At 53.1% G+C, this 17,033-nt stretch overlaps 1 protein-coding gene and 1 long non-coding RNA gene across 4 annotated transcripts; one reads left to right on the top strand and one right to left on the bottom strand.

The window, feature by feature from the left end:
* Positions 1–281: 281 nt before the first annotated feature.
* Positions 282–6,419, bottom strand: LOC103888064. Of its 3 annotated transcripts, none has more exons than XR_652419.4 (3): positions 6,252–6,419; positions 2,985–3,172; positions 282–1,395 (listed from the first exon to the last, which is right to left on the bottom strand). It is a non-coding gene; the product is annotated as an uncharacterized LOC103888064 (long non-coding RNA). The 3 variants fall into 3 exon arrangements; XR_002515162.2 differs by having other exon boundaries at positions 945–1,708; positions 2,985–3,175; XR_002515161.2 differs by having other exon boundaries at positions 945–1,708.
* A 201-nt stretch (positions 6,420–6,620) lies between these two features.
* Positions 6,621–11,037, top strand: SOX12 (SRY-box transcription factor 12). The gene has a single exon (XM_003904921.5). The coding sequence runs from the start codon at positions 7,036–7,038 to the stop codon at positions 7,978–7,980; it is 945 nt and encodes a 314-aa protein (XP_003904970.1). The 5' UTR covers positions 6,621–7,035; the 3' UTR covers positions 7,981–11,037.
* The last annotated feature ends 5,996 nt before the right edge of the window (positions 11,038–17,033 follow it).

Below are 17,033 nucleotides of genomic sequence, written 5' to 3'. Positions count from 1 at the left end.
GTGAGCTGAGATCCGGCCACTGCACTCCAGCCCGGGCTACCGAGCAAGACTCCGTCTCAAAAACAAACAAACAAACAAACAAAAAAACAAAAAACAAAAACCTCATCTAGCCGGGCATGGTGGCACGCACCTATAATTCCAGCTACTCAGAAGGCTGAGGCAGGAGAATTGCTTGAACCCGGGAGGAGAAAGTTGCCGTGAGCCGAGATCGGGCCACTGCACTCCAGCCTGGTGACAGAGCGAGACTCCATCTCACACACACACACACACACACTCTATATATATATTACTTTTGCAGTAATAAAAAATAAACATACTTCTGCTCAGATAAAGAGAATATCAGTAAGCCCTAATATTAAGTTTTTCACAGTGAAAGCCCTTCAAAATTGCTTGACAAATAAATTCTAAGTATATTAACTGTGGGAAAAAATCTATGCTTGTGATGACTTTGTAGACACATTTCTTAAATGCTGAAGCTATAATTTAAAAATGAAGATTTCAGGAGACAAAATAAAGTCAGCTGGATAAAAAATGCACAGAGAGAAAAAACATAACAAAATGTTAAGAAAGGGTATCTCTGCTGGGCACGGTGGCTCATGCCTGTAATCCCGCACTTTGGGAGGCCGAGGCGGGTGGATCACAGGGTCAAGAGTTCGAGATCAGCCTGGCCAACATAATGAAACCCCATCTCTACTAAAAATATAAAAATTAGCCAGGCATGGTGATACATGCCTGTAGTCCCAGCTACTTGGGAGGCTGAGGGAGGAGAATCGCTTGAACCCAGGAGGCAGAGGTTGTGGTCAGCCGAGATCATGCCACTGCTCTTCAGCCTGGGCAACAAAGCAAGACTCCGTCTCAAAAACAAAAACAAAAACAAAAACAAAAGGAGTGGGTGTCTCTTGGCACTGGGACAATGAATCCCAACAAATTCCCAACAAATGATATTTTTTCCTTAAATTTCAGAATTTTTGAAGTTTTACACAATGAATATTTTGTGATCTGAAAACTTTTTCTTCCCCTCCTCTTCCAATTCAGCAGCTGAATAATAATCTTGTGTTCATTGTCTACTACTGCTTAATATATTATTGCCAGATTTAGAGGCTTAACAAAGCAAACAGTTACCATCTCACAGTTTCTGTGGGTCATGAATCCAGGCAAAGTTTAGTTGCACGGTTCTGGCTCAGGGTCATTCATGAGGTTGCATTTAGGATGCTGGCCAGGGCTGCAGTCATCTGAAGACTTGACTGGGGCTGGAGAATCTGATTCCAGGATGGATCACTCAGATGGCTGTTGGAAGTAGGTCTCAGTTCCTTGCTGGTGTTGGCAGGAGGCTTCAGTTCCTTACCACATAGACCTTTCCATAGGACTGCTTGAGTGCCCTCACATGACAGCTGACTTCTCCCAGAATAAATGATACAAAATAAGACAGCCAGGAGGAAAACATAGAGCCTTTTACATCCAATCTCAGATATCACAAACCATCACTTCTGCCATATTCTATTAGTTAGAGGCAAGCTCACACTTAACGGGGGGAGGGGAGGAGGAATTAGCCTCTTTCTTTTGAAGGAAGGAACATGAAAGAATTTGTGAAGGGCCAGGCGCGGTGGCTCACCCCTGTAATCCCAGCACTTTGGGAGGCCAAGGCGGGCGGATCATGAGGTCAGGAGATCGAAGTCATCCTGGCTAACATGGTGAAACTCCGTCTCTACTAAAAAAATACAAAAGAAAAATTAGCAAGGCATGGTGGCAGGTGCCTGTAGTCCCAGCTAGTGGGGAGGCTGAGGCAGGAGAATGGCGTGAACCTGGGAGGCGGAGCTTGCAGTGAACTGAGATTGCGCCACTGTACTCCAGCCTGGGCGACAGAGCGAGACTCAGTCTCAAAAAGAAAAAAAAAAAAAGAATCTGTGAACGTATTTTTGAAACACAAGAAAATTTCTGGCGATTTTCCCCCCCTCAAATTTCCCTCCTCCAATCCAACTACAACACATGAAACTCCTTAATCTTCCTAAAGCGCACCTCTGATCATGTCATCCTGCAATAAAGAAACTGTCCCTGGCTCCCCACAACCCAGGGAACTCCATAACTTGGCTTCTGAGGACCAATTACCGTATTGCCCTTCAGCTCCAGCTCAACATAAACGCATCGTACACTCCCGTCTCTAGTCTTGACACCTGTCCATGCCCTCTCAATACCTCGTCCCAGGCTCTTTCCCATCTCCAGTCCCTTGCATTTGCTGTTTCCTCTGCCTGGAATGTCTTACATGGATGGTTCTTCATCATCTTGAGATCTAAACTCACCCCCATCTCTATCATCCTGTCCCAGTCACTCACCCTCTCATTATCTTGTTTTCTTTTCATTGTTGTTTGAGATAGGGTCTCACTCTGTTCCATAGGCTGGACTGCAGTGGTACGATCACAGCTCACTGGAGCCTCAACTTCCCAGGCTCAAGCGATCTTCCTGCCTCAGCCTCCCAAGTAGCTGGGCCTAAAGGCACGGGCCATCACACCTGGCTAAGTTTTGTATTTTTCGTAGAGACAGGATTTTGCCATGTTGCCCATCCTGGTCTTGAACTTCTAGGCTCAAGTGATCCACCCACCTCAGCCTCTCAAAGTGCTGGGATTACAGACGTGAGCCACCTTGCCCAGCTCCTTCCTCCCTTCTTTCCATCACCCAGGCTGTGGTGCAGCGGCACCATCATAGCTCACTGCAGCCTCAAAATCTCTGGCTTAAGCGATTCTCCCACCTCAGCCTCACCAGTAGCTGAGATGACAGGTGCTTGCCTCCATGCCTGGCTAATTTTTATATTTTTGTGGAGGTGGGATTTCGCTATGTTACCCAGGCTGGTCTCAAACTCCTGGGCTCAAGCGATTCCCCTGTCTTGGCGTCCCAAAGTGCAGGGATTACAGGTGTGAACCACCGCACCCAGCCCAGTTTTATCTTCTTTACAGCAGTCACAACTATCTGAAATTATCTTATTTGTTTACCTGCTCTTTTCTGTTGCCCTCACTTGCTCCCTAAGAACACGGACCACTGTCTTGGTCACTGCTGCAACCCAGTAGCCCAAGTTCCAAGTTCACTGCCTGGTGCATAGTAGGTGGCCAATAAATTGTTGAATTAAATGTCCTGTCTTCCAGGGAGTTGTTCTAGAAAGAATCACGCACTGCATAAATGTCTGCTGAGGAAGAAAATGAAAAAAAACAAAAGTGAAGACATTATCTTCTTGGCTGAACTTCCCACACCATCCTCTCTGTCATTAATAAGTCCTGGTGTCTACACTGGTGAAGGTGGTTCAAGGTTCTTCCAGGACCTAGATTCAGCCAGACTTGAACCATTTCTAGCTCTCCAGAGTCCATCAAAGGGCCTAAGGAATGGTAAGTATTAATAAATGTTTATGTATTTATTTATGTTTTTTTTTTTTTTTTTTTTTTGAGATAACTGTATCTGTCTCCCAGGCTGGAGTGCAGAGGCACAATCACTACAACTTTCACCTTTCCGGCTCCAGCAATTGTCCTGCCTCAGCCTCCCAAGTAGCTAGGACTACAGGCAGGCCCCACCCTGCCCAGTTAATTTTTGTAAGTTTTAAGCCGGGCGCGGTGGCTCAAGCCTGTAATCCCAGCACTTTGGGAGGCCGAGACGGGCGGATCACAAGGTCAGGAGATTGAGACCATCCTGGCTGGCTAACATGGTGAAACCCCGTCTCTACTAAAAAAAATACAAAAAACTAGCCGGGCGACGTGGCGGACGCCTGTAGTCCCAGCTACTCGGGAGGCTGAGGCAGGAGAATGGCGTAAAACCCGGGAGGTGGAGCTTGCAGTGAGCTGAGATCCGGCCACTGCACTCCAGCCTGGGCGACAGAGCGAGACTCCGTCTCAAAAAAAAAAAAAAAAAAAAAAAAAATTTTGTAAGTTTTTAGAGACGGGGTTTCACCATGTTGCCCAGGCTGGTCTTGAACTCCTGGGCTTAAGTGATCTGCCTGCCTCAGTCTCCCAAGTGCTAAGATTACAGGCGTGAACCACTGTGCAGGGTCAAATGTTTATTAATGGATGCATGCATGGATGGAAGAAGGAAAGGAGGCAGGGTGAATAATGAATGTAGCATTTTCACTGCTGAGAATAAAGAGTGAAACCCTGGTCCAAATCAATTAAGCAGTGAGTAAGGTTAGGAACTATTCAGATACACTGGAATAATAATAGCAGCAGCAGCTACAGGGTCAGAGAGATCTTTGAGAGTCCATGAGCATTGAAAAGATGGTGGTGCCTATCATACACGACTTAAAATAAAATAAATATTTTATTTATGGGAAAAGTGTTAAGGTGTTGATAATTCCAAGAAAGCTTTTATTTGTCCTACGATCATTCCTTTGATACCTTTTCTGAATTGTTAGAGCTGTCCCCACCCTGCCCATTTTTTTTCTCATTATGTTGATGTCTCTGGGTTGCTGGTGACCTGAGTAACTATTGGGAAATCTAGTTTCCCAAAACTTTTTTTTTTTTTTACGACAGGGTCTTACTCTATCACTTAGGCTGGAGTGCAGCCGCTCACTGCAACATCCGCCTACTGGGTTCAAGCGATTCTCATGCCTCAGCCTCCTGAGTAGTCGGGATTACAGGTACGTGTCACCAAGACTGGCTCATTATTTTTTAATTTTAGTAGAGACAAGGTTTCACCATATTGGCCAGGCGGATCTCGAACTTCTGACCTCAAATGATCCGCCCGCCTCGGCTTGAGATAGGGTCTCACTCTGTTCCATAGGCTGGACTGCAGTGGTACGATCACAGCTCACTGGAGCCTCAACTTCCCAGGCTCAAGCGATCTTCCTGCCTCAGCCTCCCAAGTAGCTGGGACTAAAGGCACGGGCTATCACACCTGGCTAAGTTTTGTATTTTTCGTAGTGCTGGGATTGCAGGTATAAGCCACCGCGTCCCGTCTATCGTAAGTTTTATTGAACATTCACTAGGTATCAGGATGTGTTTACATGCATTATCTCATTTAATCTGTAAAACAACCATGTGAGGGAGAAACTGCATTATCCCCATTTTCAGGATAAGGAAAAGGAGGGACTGGGAATGTGAACACAGGAAGCGTGACTCCATCGGGTAGACTGCTCAGGCTGCAGATGTAAAGGTTTTACACGTAGGGTTTTCCAGATCTCAGCTTCTGAAAGGCGGAGGGACCACTTGGGCGGGAGCAGGGCCTCCTCTTTCCCAGCGCCCTGTGCCTTTAAGAGTTGCCCCCTCCCTCCAGGGATGCTCCAATTACTTTCTCCCCACCACCCCCACCCCGCGCCCCGCCACCCAGAGCATCACCCCGCCCCCCGCGCAGCGGAGCCGCACCTCGGTACTTTCTCCTGGCCCCACACCCTCAGGCTCGGCTCTTGGCTCGTCCAGAAGTGGGTGAGCTGTACCGCCAGAGGCGCATTTTCCCAGCCCCAAACCATGCCCGCTACGCCCCAGCGGAATGCCACCTTAAAGATCCTAATCCGGACACCTCCCAGCTCCTGCTTCCCAAGGGCGAGGCCTCAGCGCCCCCTCCCATCGCCCATGCTCGCGACGCCGTGAAGGTGACCTCCCCCAGGGGCGGCACACGCCCGGTGGTGCCCGAACTGGCTCACACGTGGTGAGCCGGGAGCGCGCGGCCCCTCCCCGCCACGCGCCTCGTGCCGGCCACCCGGCCACGCCCCCAGGACTGGCTCCGCCCGTGCCCCTGCACGCTTCTCCAGGCTTGGGTGGGGCGACGCGCCCAAGTTAGGCACCGCGCAGGCTACGGGGTGGGGTAGGACCTGGGAATGGCGCACCCACGCATCCTCGAATGTCGCCTGCGGTTTGTGAAAAGCGGGAAGTCCGCCCAGCTTAGGACCTTTGGCTGGCAGGCGAGGTGCCCCGCGGCCCTTGGTGCTGAGCTGGGGAGAGACAGTTGGGACCGCGAGCCTCGGAATCGAATCCTAGTCTGCGTGTTCTCGGTGTTTCCTATTTGGGAAGTGGGCATCATATTATCATATTCCTTTCTCCCTCGGGATTCTTGTGGAGCCTCAAACGAGATTAAATATATATGAGAAAGGGATTTGTTCATTGGGTCCAAAAGCATTGCTGGTCCCATATGTGGTTGGACCCTCTGTGTAGTAGGCGGAGGCAACATCTACGACAACCTGAGTCCGTCCCCTTAAGAAGCTTTCCTGAGTCTTGGTCCCTCCAAATTCTCTTCTGGGACGGTCCGAAAAGACGTCCCTGAAAGAGGAAAGGGCGGAATCCTACCTGACGGCAGGTGTCTCGGAATAAGCTAAAATTTAAAAGGCAACGCGGGGCAGGGACAAGCGTCCAGCGCCAGATGGGAGGCAGGCTCGCGTCCCCTATCCTTCCTCCAACCCCCAACCTAAGAAAAGAAACCGATCTCGCCGGTCTCCCCCAATCCCAGCCGCGAGACCGCCCAGCCCCGCAGCCCGAGCCCCGCCCCGCTCCGGCGGCCAGCGATTGGGAGATGCAAATACCGGCTTCTCTGCCCAGCAACGGGTGACGCTACGCCCGAGCGCGAGGCGTGGCCCGGCCGCAGCCCAAGCGGGCACCTCGGTGTTTACACGGGGCGGCCCCGCGCGCGCCGCAGCGGCCCGCAGACGGCGAGGGGGAGGGGTGGCGCGCGCGCCGGCGGGGCCGCGCGGGGAGAAAGACACTGAAAGGCGTCGGCGGCCGGGCGGGGAGCGGCGCGCGCGGGCCGCGGCGGAGCCGGAGGCTGCAGGAAGAGCCCGCGGGGGCCCGGAGGGTGCAATTCCTCGGCCCCCGCAAAACAATGTGTGTTGTGCGCCAGGACGCAACTTGTCGGAGGTGGCGGGGGCGCGCCGAGCCCGCCTGAGACCGCGCTGACCTTCTCCCCCCGCCGTCCGTTGGGCCCGAGCGCCCAGCTCCTCGCTCCCCAGCTCGCGGGGGCCGGGCCGAGCCGTGGGGCGGGGCCGCCCCTCCGTCGCCGCTGCCTCCTCCCCCACCCCCAGCCGCGGAGGATGCGGACGGCCCCCGGCGGCGTCTAGCGGCCCCGGGCCCAGGCGCGATGGTGCAGCAGCGGGGCGCGAGGGCCAAGCGGGACGGCGGGCCGCCGCCCCCGGGACCCGGGCCGGCCGAGGAGGGGGCGCGCGAGCCCGGCTGGTGCAAGACCCCGAGCGGCCACATCAAGAGGCCGATGAACGCGTTCATGGTGTGGTCGCAGCATGAACGGCGGAAGATCATGGACCAGTGGCCCGACATGCATAACGCGGAGATCTCCAAGCGCCTGGGCCGCCGCTGGCAGCTGCTGCAGGACTCGGAGAAGATCCCGTTCGTGCGGGAGGCGGAGCGGCTGCGCCTCAAGCACATGGCGGATTACCCGGACTACAAGTACCGGCCGCGCAAAAAGAGCAAGGGGGCGCCCGCCAAGGCGCGGCCCCGCCCCCCCGGTGGTGGCGGCGGCGGCAGCCGGCTGAAGCCCGGGCCGCAGCTGCCTGGCCGTGGGGGCCGCCGAGCAGCGGGAGGGCCTTTGGGGAGCGGGGCGGCGGCGCCCGAGGACGACGATGAAGACGACGACGAGGAGCTGCTGGAAGTGCGCCTGGTCGAGACCCCGGGGCGGGAGCTGTGGAGGATGGTCCCGGCGGGACGGGCCGCCCGGGGACAAGCGGAGCGCGCCCAGGGGCCGTCGGGCGAGGGGGCGGCCGCCGCCGCCGCCTCCCCGACACCGTCGGAGGACGAGGAGCTGGAGGAAGAAGAGGAGGAGGCGACAGCGGCTGAGGAGGGCGAAGAGGAGACGGTGGCGTCGGGGGAGGAGTCGCTGGGCTTTCTGTCCAGGCTGCCCCCTGGCCCGGCCGGCCTGGACTGCAGCGCCCTGGATCGCGACCCGGACCTGCAGCCTCCCTCGGGCACGTCGCACTTCGAGTTCCCGGACTACTGCACCCCCGAGGTTACCGAGATGATCGCGGGGGACTGGCGCCCGTCTAGCATCGCCGACCTGGTTTTCACCTACTGAGCCCACCGTCAGCGGGGCGCGCACGCCCCCAAACCAGCTGTTTACATACAGGAATCAGGTATTGGGGCCCCTCGGAGGCCGAGGCTGGCACCCCATCTCCCGCGTAGCCTCCCCCCTCCTGGATGTGCCCATCCCCCCTCAGATCCAGACATGCCCCTCCCCCGCAGACACACCCCAAGGCAGCCCAACCCCCACCCCTTCCCTGACACCCAAGCCCCTCCCCACGTTGCCCCCTCCTGCACAGCCACCAGCAGCCAGCCCCCTCCGATACACCTCCCGTCTTCTCCTACAGACCTGCACCCCTCCCCCCTTTTGCACACGCCCCTCCTCGTGGCCGGAGGACCCGCCCCCTCTCTTGCTCTGGAATCCCTCCTCCCTCGCCCAGCCTGCCTTCTCCGGGTTAGGGGGGCGATGCGGCTGGGTGGCAACGCGCGCTCCTCCTGTGCCCCTCCCTTCCCTGGGGGGAGGGGCGCACTCCTTTTATCCCCGGAGCGCTAGGGCCCGCCTCTCCGCTGGGGCCCACCCCCTTCATGCGCATGCTTAATACTTCTTGGGAGGAGGGGGCTGGTCCCAGTGGAGCCGCACTCTTCGCCCGCTCCGGGCAAAAGCGGGGGCGAGTGTAGAGCGATCCTGGGAAATCCTTTGATCCGGGAGTCCTAGGTTTCCTCTCCACCCAACGGGGCGTCGCTGCCTTAATGGGAGGAGCACTCGGAAGGGTTGGTTTGGGCCTGAAACTCTCCCAAGTGGCATAGCCCCTTTTCCGGTATGGGGTCTCCTGCACCCCCGCGCACGACCTCTCGGATCGCGTGGCTGCCTCTACTGCCTACCTGTACGTCCCTTTTTTCCCCCAACTGGGAATTGGGAGGTAGGGTCTTTCTCTGGAAATCCAGCAGTAGAGGAAAGGACCACCCAAGAAAACTCCAAACCAAGACACCTTACCAGTCTGTTTGGGGACAGGATCCCTGCTGCTCCCCCCCCACCCCCTCCTGGGAAGTGCCCGCTCACCTCAGGGCACCCGAAACCTGGGCTCCTCCCTAAGCCCACCGGCCCTTCCTGTCACCCAGGTCCACCCTCAGTACCCACAGCTGCAGTATTCAGCGGGAAAAACTGAGGCACTTTGGTGCTAGGGGTTTGGGACTGAGGCATGGATGGCAGATGTGATGGCAGGAAGAGTCCCGCTTTTAAACATCTGGCTTGAGAGAGACCATCGATTTGGCCAGTGAGACTGAGTATGGATTCCGAGTAGAGGTGGGCCGTTTGCACCTCGGTTTTTCCACCTGAGAAATGGGGAGAACGCTGTTGTTAGGAGGAAGTTGTGTCCAGTTCAGGGTGCCCTCGGGAGCCCTGTCCCTGATGCTGTGACCCCTTCACGCCGCCATCTCTCTGTCCAGCCCCGCCCCTCCGGCCTCCCCACACCCCCCTTGCCCTCACTACCTGTATCTCACCGGCGTGTGTTCACCCTCCTGGGTGGCTCACACACTCTCATTCACACACACAAATCTCAGGAACAAACGGTCCCAGAGTCCTCCGGGACCCCTGCCCAGGGTCTCTGCAGGTCTCTGCCCCACGCGTTCCCGTCGCTGACAAAGCCACCAGCTGCCTCCTTTAAGCTTGGTGCTCCGGCTCTGGGCCTTTCTTGCGCTGTTTCTTTCTCTCTCTCTCTTTTTTTTTTTTTTTTTTTTTTTAAAAAAAAAAAAAAAACAAAAAAAGACAATGAAAAAAAAAACCGTCATGTGAGTGAAGAGATGTCACTGTCTGTGGTCTTGGAGAACTAGTCTCGTAGCTGAGGGGTGGGGTCCCTCCGTCTGGGCCACTGGCACCCACAGCAGGACTCCGCCAGTCTGATGCCAGGACTGAATAAAGTGTATTTGCCCCGACCTTGCCCTGTGGTTCTGCATGTCTGTGCTTTTCCTCAACCCTCCCTAAACAGTTTGCCAGGTTCAAGTCCGTGTGATTTGGGCCTGAGCTGGGTGTCCCAGGGCAAGCCACCTGGCCTGTCTAGGCTTCTATCTCAGGAATCCCTGGCCTTTGTGAAGAATAGCAAACTCATCCCTGTAGGGACCAGGCAGGTAACATAAACAAGTGACTCTAGGTGGACACTGGTGTCATGACCCACTTCAAGGGGCCTACCTCTTGCCAGTTGTGACCCTGTGGGAATGCAGTCCACAGTGGCCAGGTGGCCAGATTTTTTCAAGAGAAGCTGGATGGATGTTTCTGAGTCATCTTAATTTCAAAATGAAAGCTGACTCATATTTTTAAATCTCTGTGGGCCAAATGAAACAAGTATGCAGGCAGGTCTGGTCTGAGGGGGCTGGCTTGACCATGCCTTTCTGTGCCTTTAATGAGGATTAAGAAGCAAGATTGGGCCACACTCTGGACTCAAAGCCCAGCTCCACCACTGAGTACCCGTGTGACCTTGATTGAAAAAATTACTAAGTCCCAACTCTTCTTTCCATATGTGTAACATGGGGATAATAATAGTAGCTGCTTCACAGGATGAAATGAAGTTTGAGGTGAGAAGCATTCAACATGGTGCCCATCATGTTACTCCATTGTTAGAGAAGGAAACAGGGTCAGGCGGGGAAGCAACTTACAGGAGGGCCTGCTAGCAGCCAGGGTCAGAGACAGGGCTTGGTTCTGCCTCCTGGTGAAGCATGGCTTCGGGGTGCTGCCTCTCCCTCCCTGTTTGAATCTGCAGATTGTGTTAAGCCCCCAGCTGAGGGCCTGGAGTGGTGGGATTGGTCCCAGTGCCTGGCACACATTGACCTGCAGAGTAGATTAACTGAATGACCAGAGAGCAACAGAAATGTAGTGATTCTTGTCTTTGAGGTTCTGACTAGTGTTTTACAGCAGAGTCCAAGGCTTTTCCCTCCTTTGTCCCTCTGACACCCCTCCCCCTAATTCTTCATCTGTCAGATCCAGTGTATTCCTAAGCTGGAACAAAGCCCCTGTTTTCCCAGTAAGAGCCAGGGCTGAGTGTGGAAATTACAGTGACTGCTTCGTCTCAGCCTCTCTGGTTGAAAGCAAGCTGGCCAAAAAAAAAAAAAAAAAAAAAAACCTGCAAGAGGAGGTAGAGTTGAGAAGGTGTGGAAGATAGGGGTACCTGCCCCCAGAACTCCCTTCAAGGGAGGACTTCCCCAGCTATGGGAAGTGCCATCAGGGTGGCCACAGCTGCAGAGAGCCACTTCACCTGAGACCACGCCCTTCCTGGGGCAGCTTGTATCTGGTGTCTGAGTGAGGCATGGTATAAACACCTGGTCATTTCCATCCAACATGGGACAGACACTGGCAGGCAGTACTCCCAGCAGGCCCAGAACAGCCAGGGCTTCGTCAGGCCTGCAGCACAGTTTGACTTCCTATGCCCAGGCCTGCTTCCTCTTCTTTTCACAGGTGCTTATTCCTAATAAACATCTTGCAACCCAAACTCAGTCTCATTGTCTGTTTCTAGAGAAACCCAGTCTACAACAGAGGGTTCAAGGGACTGGACGAAGGGAATTGGGTCAGTGGCCCAGCAACTGCAGCTAGGCCCGTTGGATGTATCCCAATGTCAAGAGTCTTCACCAACGCCATCAGCACCAACCTAGGGGCTGCACACTTTCCTAGTCTGTACATCAGTCATGTCAATCAGAGACTCCAGCCTCAGCCCACAGGCCCTCCAGGGCCCCCTGCTGATACCATTCTCACTGCCAGTCCCTCCCCTGGTAAAAGCAGGTAGGAGGGAGGTTGTCATCTGAGTTTGTCTTAAAGAATAGCCTGGAATGGGATGCACCATAAAATGCCTGACTGGAGATAATGCTAGAGAGCTGTGGGACCTTGGGACCTTGGGCAATCCTCTTCCCCTTTGTGGGCCGAATGGGGGAGTCGGTAATAGGACTAGAAAAGGGACCATATTTTGGTTCCTTCCATTTCAGATGCCGACCTGAAAGGTTGGGGAGACAACTCCTTATGGGGTCTCTGGGGCCACCTAGTGCCTAAGAGGAGTAGAACCAAAGTTTGTGCAGTTGGGAGGTGGGAGTCAGGGTGTATCCCAGGCCAAGCAACTGACTTGCACTCCAGTCTCACTACATTCATGCAGTCCTGTTGACTCATTGCTGGGTCATGCCCCTTGCCTGGGTGGTGTGAGCCACCCTGCTTCCAAGGCTTTCAGAACACCATACGCTGATGTATTGTTTCTCATCTATTGCTGTGCAACAAATTGCCACTGGCTTAGCAGTGTAAAACAACATGCATTTGTTATTCTAGTCTCCATGGGTCAGGAGTCCAGCATGCCTTAGCTGGGCCTCTGCTCAGGATCTCACAAGGCAGCAACTGGGGAGCTGGTGGCCTGCATTCCTTCCTGGAGCTCAGCAGCCTTTTCCAAACTCTCATGGTAGTGGGCAGAATTCAGTTCCTTGTGCTTATAGGACAGAGATCCCTATTCTATTGCTGGCTGTCAGTTAGTGCCACTCCTGATTACTACAAGCTGCTCAGTTTCTTGCCACAAGGCCCCCACAGGACCTCCCCAGCTTTCTCACAATATTGCAACTTATTTTGTCAAGGCCAGCGGAGAATTTTTCTGCTGCTTGGAGTCACTTGGCTCAGGGAAGGTTTAAGCTCTCTTTTAAAAGCCTCCCTTGGCCGGGCACGGTGTGTTCAAACCTGTCATCCCAGCAGTTCGGGAGGCCGAGGTGGGTGGATCACCTGAGGTCAGCAGTTCGAGACCAGCCTGGCCAAATGGTGAAACCCCCGTCTCTAGTAAAAATACCAAAATTAGCCTGGCGTGGTGGCAATCACCTGTAATCCCAGCTACTTGGGAGGCTGAGGCAGGAGAATCACTTGAACCTGGGAGGCGGAGGTTGCAATGAGCCAAGACCAAGTCACTGCACTTCAGCCTGGGTGACAGAACGAGACTCTGTCTCGAAAAAAAAAAAAAAAAAGAGAAAAGTCACCCAGGAATATCTCCTTTTTGATTAGACATCAACTAATGTGGAATCTTCATATGTGCAAAAAATCCCTTCACCTTTGCAGGATCTTGTAGCCTTGTAAGAGTGACAGCCATCATACTAGATTTGCTGACACTCAAAGGGAGGAGGCTGTCTAGGGCAGCTACACCAGAGACTGGGAATCTTGGCGGCCATCTTAGAATTCTGCTTATCAAACACCTATAATCCCAGCACTTCGGGAGGCCAAGGTGGGAGGATTTCTTGAATTCAGAAGTTCGAGACCAGCCTGGCCAACATAGCAAGACCTCATCTCTACTAAAATTTTTTTTTTTTTTTAAATTAGCTGGGCATGGTGGTGCACACCTGTAGTCTCAACTACTTGGGACGCTGAAGTATCATAGCTGAGGATTCTCAGGTCTACATCTCCATCCCAGACATGGCTAGACTAACTGCCTTCTTGTCATCTCCACTGGTATATCTAATTGGCGCCTCAAACTTGACATGCCAAAAAATGAACTCTTGTTTCCACAGCGCTCCCAAGCCTGCTTCCACACACTACATCTTCACAGCTGATGTGAAATGAAAGGCTAAAGTCTCTCAGTTATCCTTGATGCCTCTTTTCCTCCCAGCACCATCTCCCTTATACCCTTTTGGCTCTACCTTCAAAATATGCCCTGTGTCTTGTCACTTCTCACATCATCCATGGTCTCTGGGTCCAGGATATAAGGGCATACGAAGGGCTTCTTGCGTTTTCCTTTGCCCCACTCATAGTCTTATTGTCCACACAGCAGCCAGAGTGATCTGGTTAAACCGTAAATCCCAGCACACCCTGCCTCTGTTCAAAACTCTCCAAATACTCTCATTCAGTAGAAGCCAGAGTCCTCAGCATGGCCTCCAAAGCCCCATGAGAAGTGGCCTGTGGCTCAGCCTGGGCCTCATCTGCTACTACTTTTTCTGTTTCTCACATGCTCAGTCACACTGGTCTCCTTGCTGTTCCTCAAAAGTGCCAATCACACTTCCGCCTGAAGGCTTTTGCACATGCTTTTCCCTCTGCTTAAAATACCCTTCCTCTGGCTGGGTGCGGTGACTCACACTTGTAATCCCAGCATTTTGGGAGGTCCAGGTGGGTGGATCACCTGAAATCAGGAGTTCGAGACCAGCCTGGCCAACATGGCGAAACCCCGTCTCTACTAAAAACACAAAATTAGCTGGGCGTGGTGGCACATGCCTGCAGTCCCAGTTACTCAGCAGGCTGAGACAGGAGAATCACTTGAATCCAGGAGGCAGAGGCTGCAGTAAGCTGAGATCGCACCACTGCACTGCAGCCTGGGCAAGACAAAGCGAGACTTCGTCTCAAAAAACAAACAAACAAAAAATACCCTTCCTCCAGATAGCCACATGTCTTACTTTCTTCAGGTCTCAGCTCCCAGCGTACTACCTCAAAGTGCCCTGGAGTAGGCACACGGAGTACCTCACAGTGTCCTCCCTGACCATCCATATAAAGTAACATCCTCCATAAACTATCCTGTCACTTTGCTTTATTTTTCTTTTTCTTTTTTTTTTTTTTTGAGACGGAGTCTCGCTCTGTCGCCCAGGCTGGAATGCAGTGGCCGGATCTCAGCTCACTGCAAGCTCCGCCTCCCGGGTTTACGCCATTCTCCTGCCTCAGCCTCCCGAGTAGCTGGGACTACAGGCGCCGGCCACCGCGCCCGGCTAGTTTTTTGTATTTTTTTAGTAGAGACGGGGTTTCACCGCGTTAGCCAGGATGGTCTCGATCTCCTGACCTCGTGATCCGCCCGTCTCGGCCTCCCAAAGTGCTGGGATTACAGGCTTGAGCCACCGCGCCCGGCCTGCTTTATTTTTCTTAATAGCGTTTATCACTATCTGGCATTTATCACGTGAGGTTTTTATTTTGTGTCTCTGTCTCTCCAGTTTTTATGTAAGCTTCTTAAGGAAGGAATGACTCTGGATTGGACTCCTTGCCTTAGCGCATTCACCCACCCATTCAACAAACATTATTAAGCGTCTGGGCTGGGCACGGTGGCTCATGCCCATAATCCCAGCACTATGGGAGGCCGAGGTGGGAGGATCACTTGAAGCCAGGAGTTTGAGACCAGCCTGGGCAAGAAAACAAGACCCTGCCTCTAAAAAATATAATTTAAAAAATTAGCCAGGCACAGTGGCGTGAGCCTGTAGTCCCAGCTACTTAGGAGGCTGAGCCGGGAAGATTCCTTGTGCCCAGGAGTTCAAGGCTGCAGTGAGCCATGGTCACGCCACTACACTCCAGCCTGGGTGACAGAGTTAGACCCTGCCTGTAAAAAAAAGCGGGGGGGGGCAGGGTGGGGAAGGTCTGCCTTGACCAGGCTGCGTGCTAGGTTCTGGGCATACAAAAGTGAAAAACGTGATTTGTCCTCAGTGAGCTCACAGGTCTGAGGAGACACATAAACCCAGGAATGGAAATGCTTTGCTGGCGATGGACAGTGAGTCTGGGAGAACACACTGAGGAGACACTTAACCCAGACATGGAGCGGAGCGTGGTCAGGTCATTCCCTGGAGGAGGTGATGTTTAAGCTGTGGCCTGAAACCTCAGTAGGATGTGATGACCTTAGAACATGGCTACACGTTCTTTGACATTCCTCCTTTAAATTACCTTCCCTTTGAATCTGGGTTGGCCTTCATGATCCACTTGTAACCAACAGGACACAGCAGACATGATGCTGCAGGATTTCCAAGGCTAAGTCGTGCTGAACCGCCATGTTGAAAGGCCAACAGCCAAGACTGCCATGTGGTGAAGCAGCCCAGGCCACGTGGGAAGACCGTGTGTAGGTAGGTGCTCCAGTTGACAGCTAAGCCCAGGCACCAGACTTATGAGTGGAGAAGCCTCCAGCTGATTCCAGCCCCTCATAATTCAAGTCACTCCCAGCTGTTGGACAGCCTTCCCAGCAGAGGCCCAGCCATCACAGAGCAGAGACAAGCCATCCCTTCTATATCCTGTCTGAATTCCTGACCCACAGAGTCCATGAACATAATGAGATGGCAGTAGTCCACACTATTAGGTTTTGGAGCAGTTTGTTATGAAGTAATAATTGAAACAATAGGATAAAGGCAGAGTGAGGTGAAGGAAAGGACTTTACAGACGCCAGCAACAGTACCTGGGAAGATCTGGTAAGAGTGGCTGACACAGAAGCTAACCAGCTTGCAGGCACGGTGTGGAGAGAGAAGGGTGACAGGCAAGAGTGAGGACCTTGAAGGTATTTGGACTTTATCCCGAGTCTCCACACTGCAGCCCAAGGGGTCAAGGAGTCTTTTTTTTTTATGGTAAACATGGGGTCTTGCTATGTTGCCCAGGCTGGTCACAAACTCCTGGCTTTCAGAGATCCTCCTGCCTTGGCCTCCTAAAGTGCTGAGATTACAGGTGTGAGCCACTGTGCCCGGCCTCCAAGGGGTCTTCTTTTTTTTGAGACTGCGTCTTGCTCTATTGCCCAGGCTGGAGTACAATGGCACAATCTCGGCTCACTGCAATCTCCGCCTCCTGGGTTCAAGCAATTCTCCTGCCTCAGCCTCCCGAGTAGCTGGGATTACAGGCACATGCGACCACACCTGGCTAATGTTTGTATTTTTAGTAGAGACGGAGTTTTACCATGTTGGTCAGGCTGGTCTTGAACTCCTTACCTCATATGATCCGCCCGCCTCATCCTCCCAAAGTGCTGGGATTACAGGTGTGAGCCACCATGCCCAGCTGGGGTCTTTTGAAAACACAAACCTGACCATTGCTGTAAACCTTTCAATGGCCCCTTATTACCCTCAAGATAAACTCTCAAGTTCTTGACTTGAAATTCAAGGCATTTTGCAGTTGACTCCCTCGCCCTTTTATAGATTTATCTTCGGTCACTTTATCTTTCATAGATTTATCCTCAAACTGCCTCAGCTACGCAAGGCCACTCTCCAGTGACAATGCTTCCCGCCTCACCCATGCTATTTAATCTTTGTTCATGTGGAGGAATTAGAGGGACTTTAGGCTAATCACCTTGCCTTTCGAGGCCTCAGTTTCCCCATCTGTGTGATTAGGTGGTTGGACTAGAAGTCTCTGTTTGCTTTGTTTTGTTTTGTTTTTGTTTTTTTTGAGACCGA

Source organism: Papio anubis, chromosome 16 (genome assembly GCF_008728515.1).
Source record: "Papio anubis isolate 15944 chromosome 16, Panubis1.0, whole genome shotgun sequence".
Lineage (NCBI taxonomy): Eukaryota > Metazoa > Chordata > Mammalia > Primates > Cercopithecidae > Papio > Papio anubis.
The sequence above is the reverse complement of the archived record's forward strand: the minus strand, read 5'-3'. Positions and strand labels throughout refer to the sequence as shown.

Excerpts from the sequence above, each read along its gene's own strand:
- SOX12 (XM_003904921.5), top strand. The coding sequence starts at position 7,036 with ATGGTGCAGCAGCGGGGCGCGAGGGCCAAGCGGGACGGCGGGCCGCCG.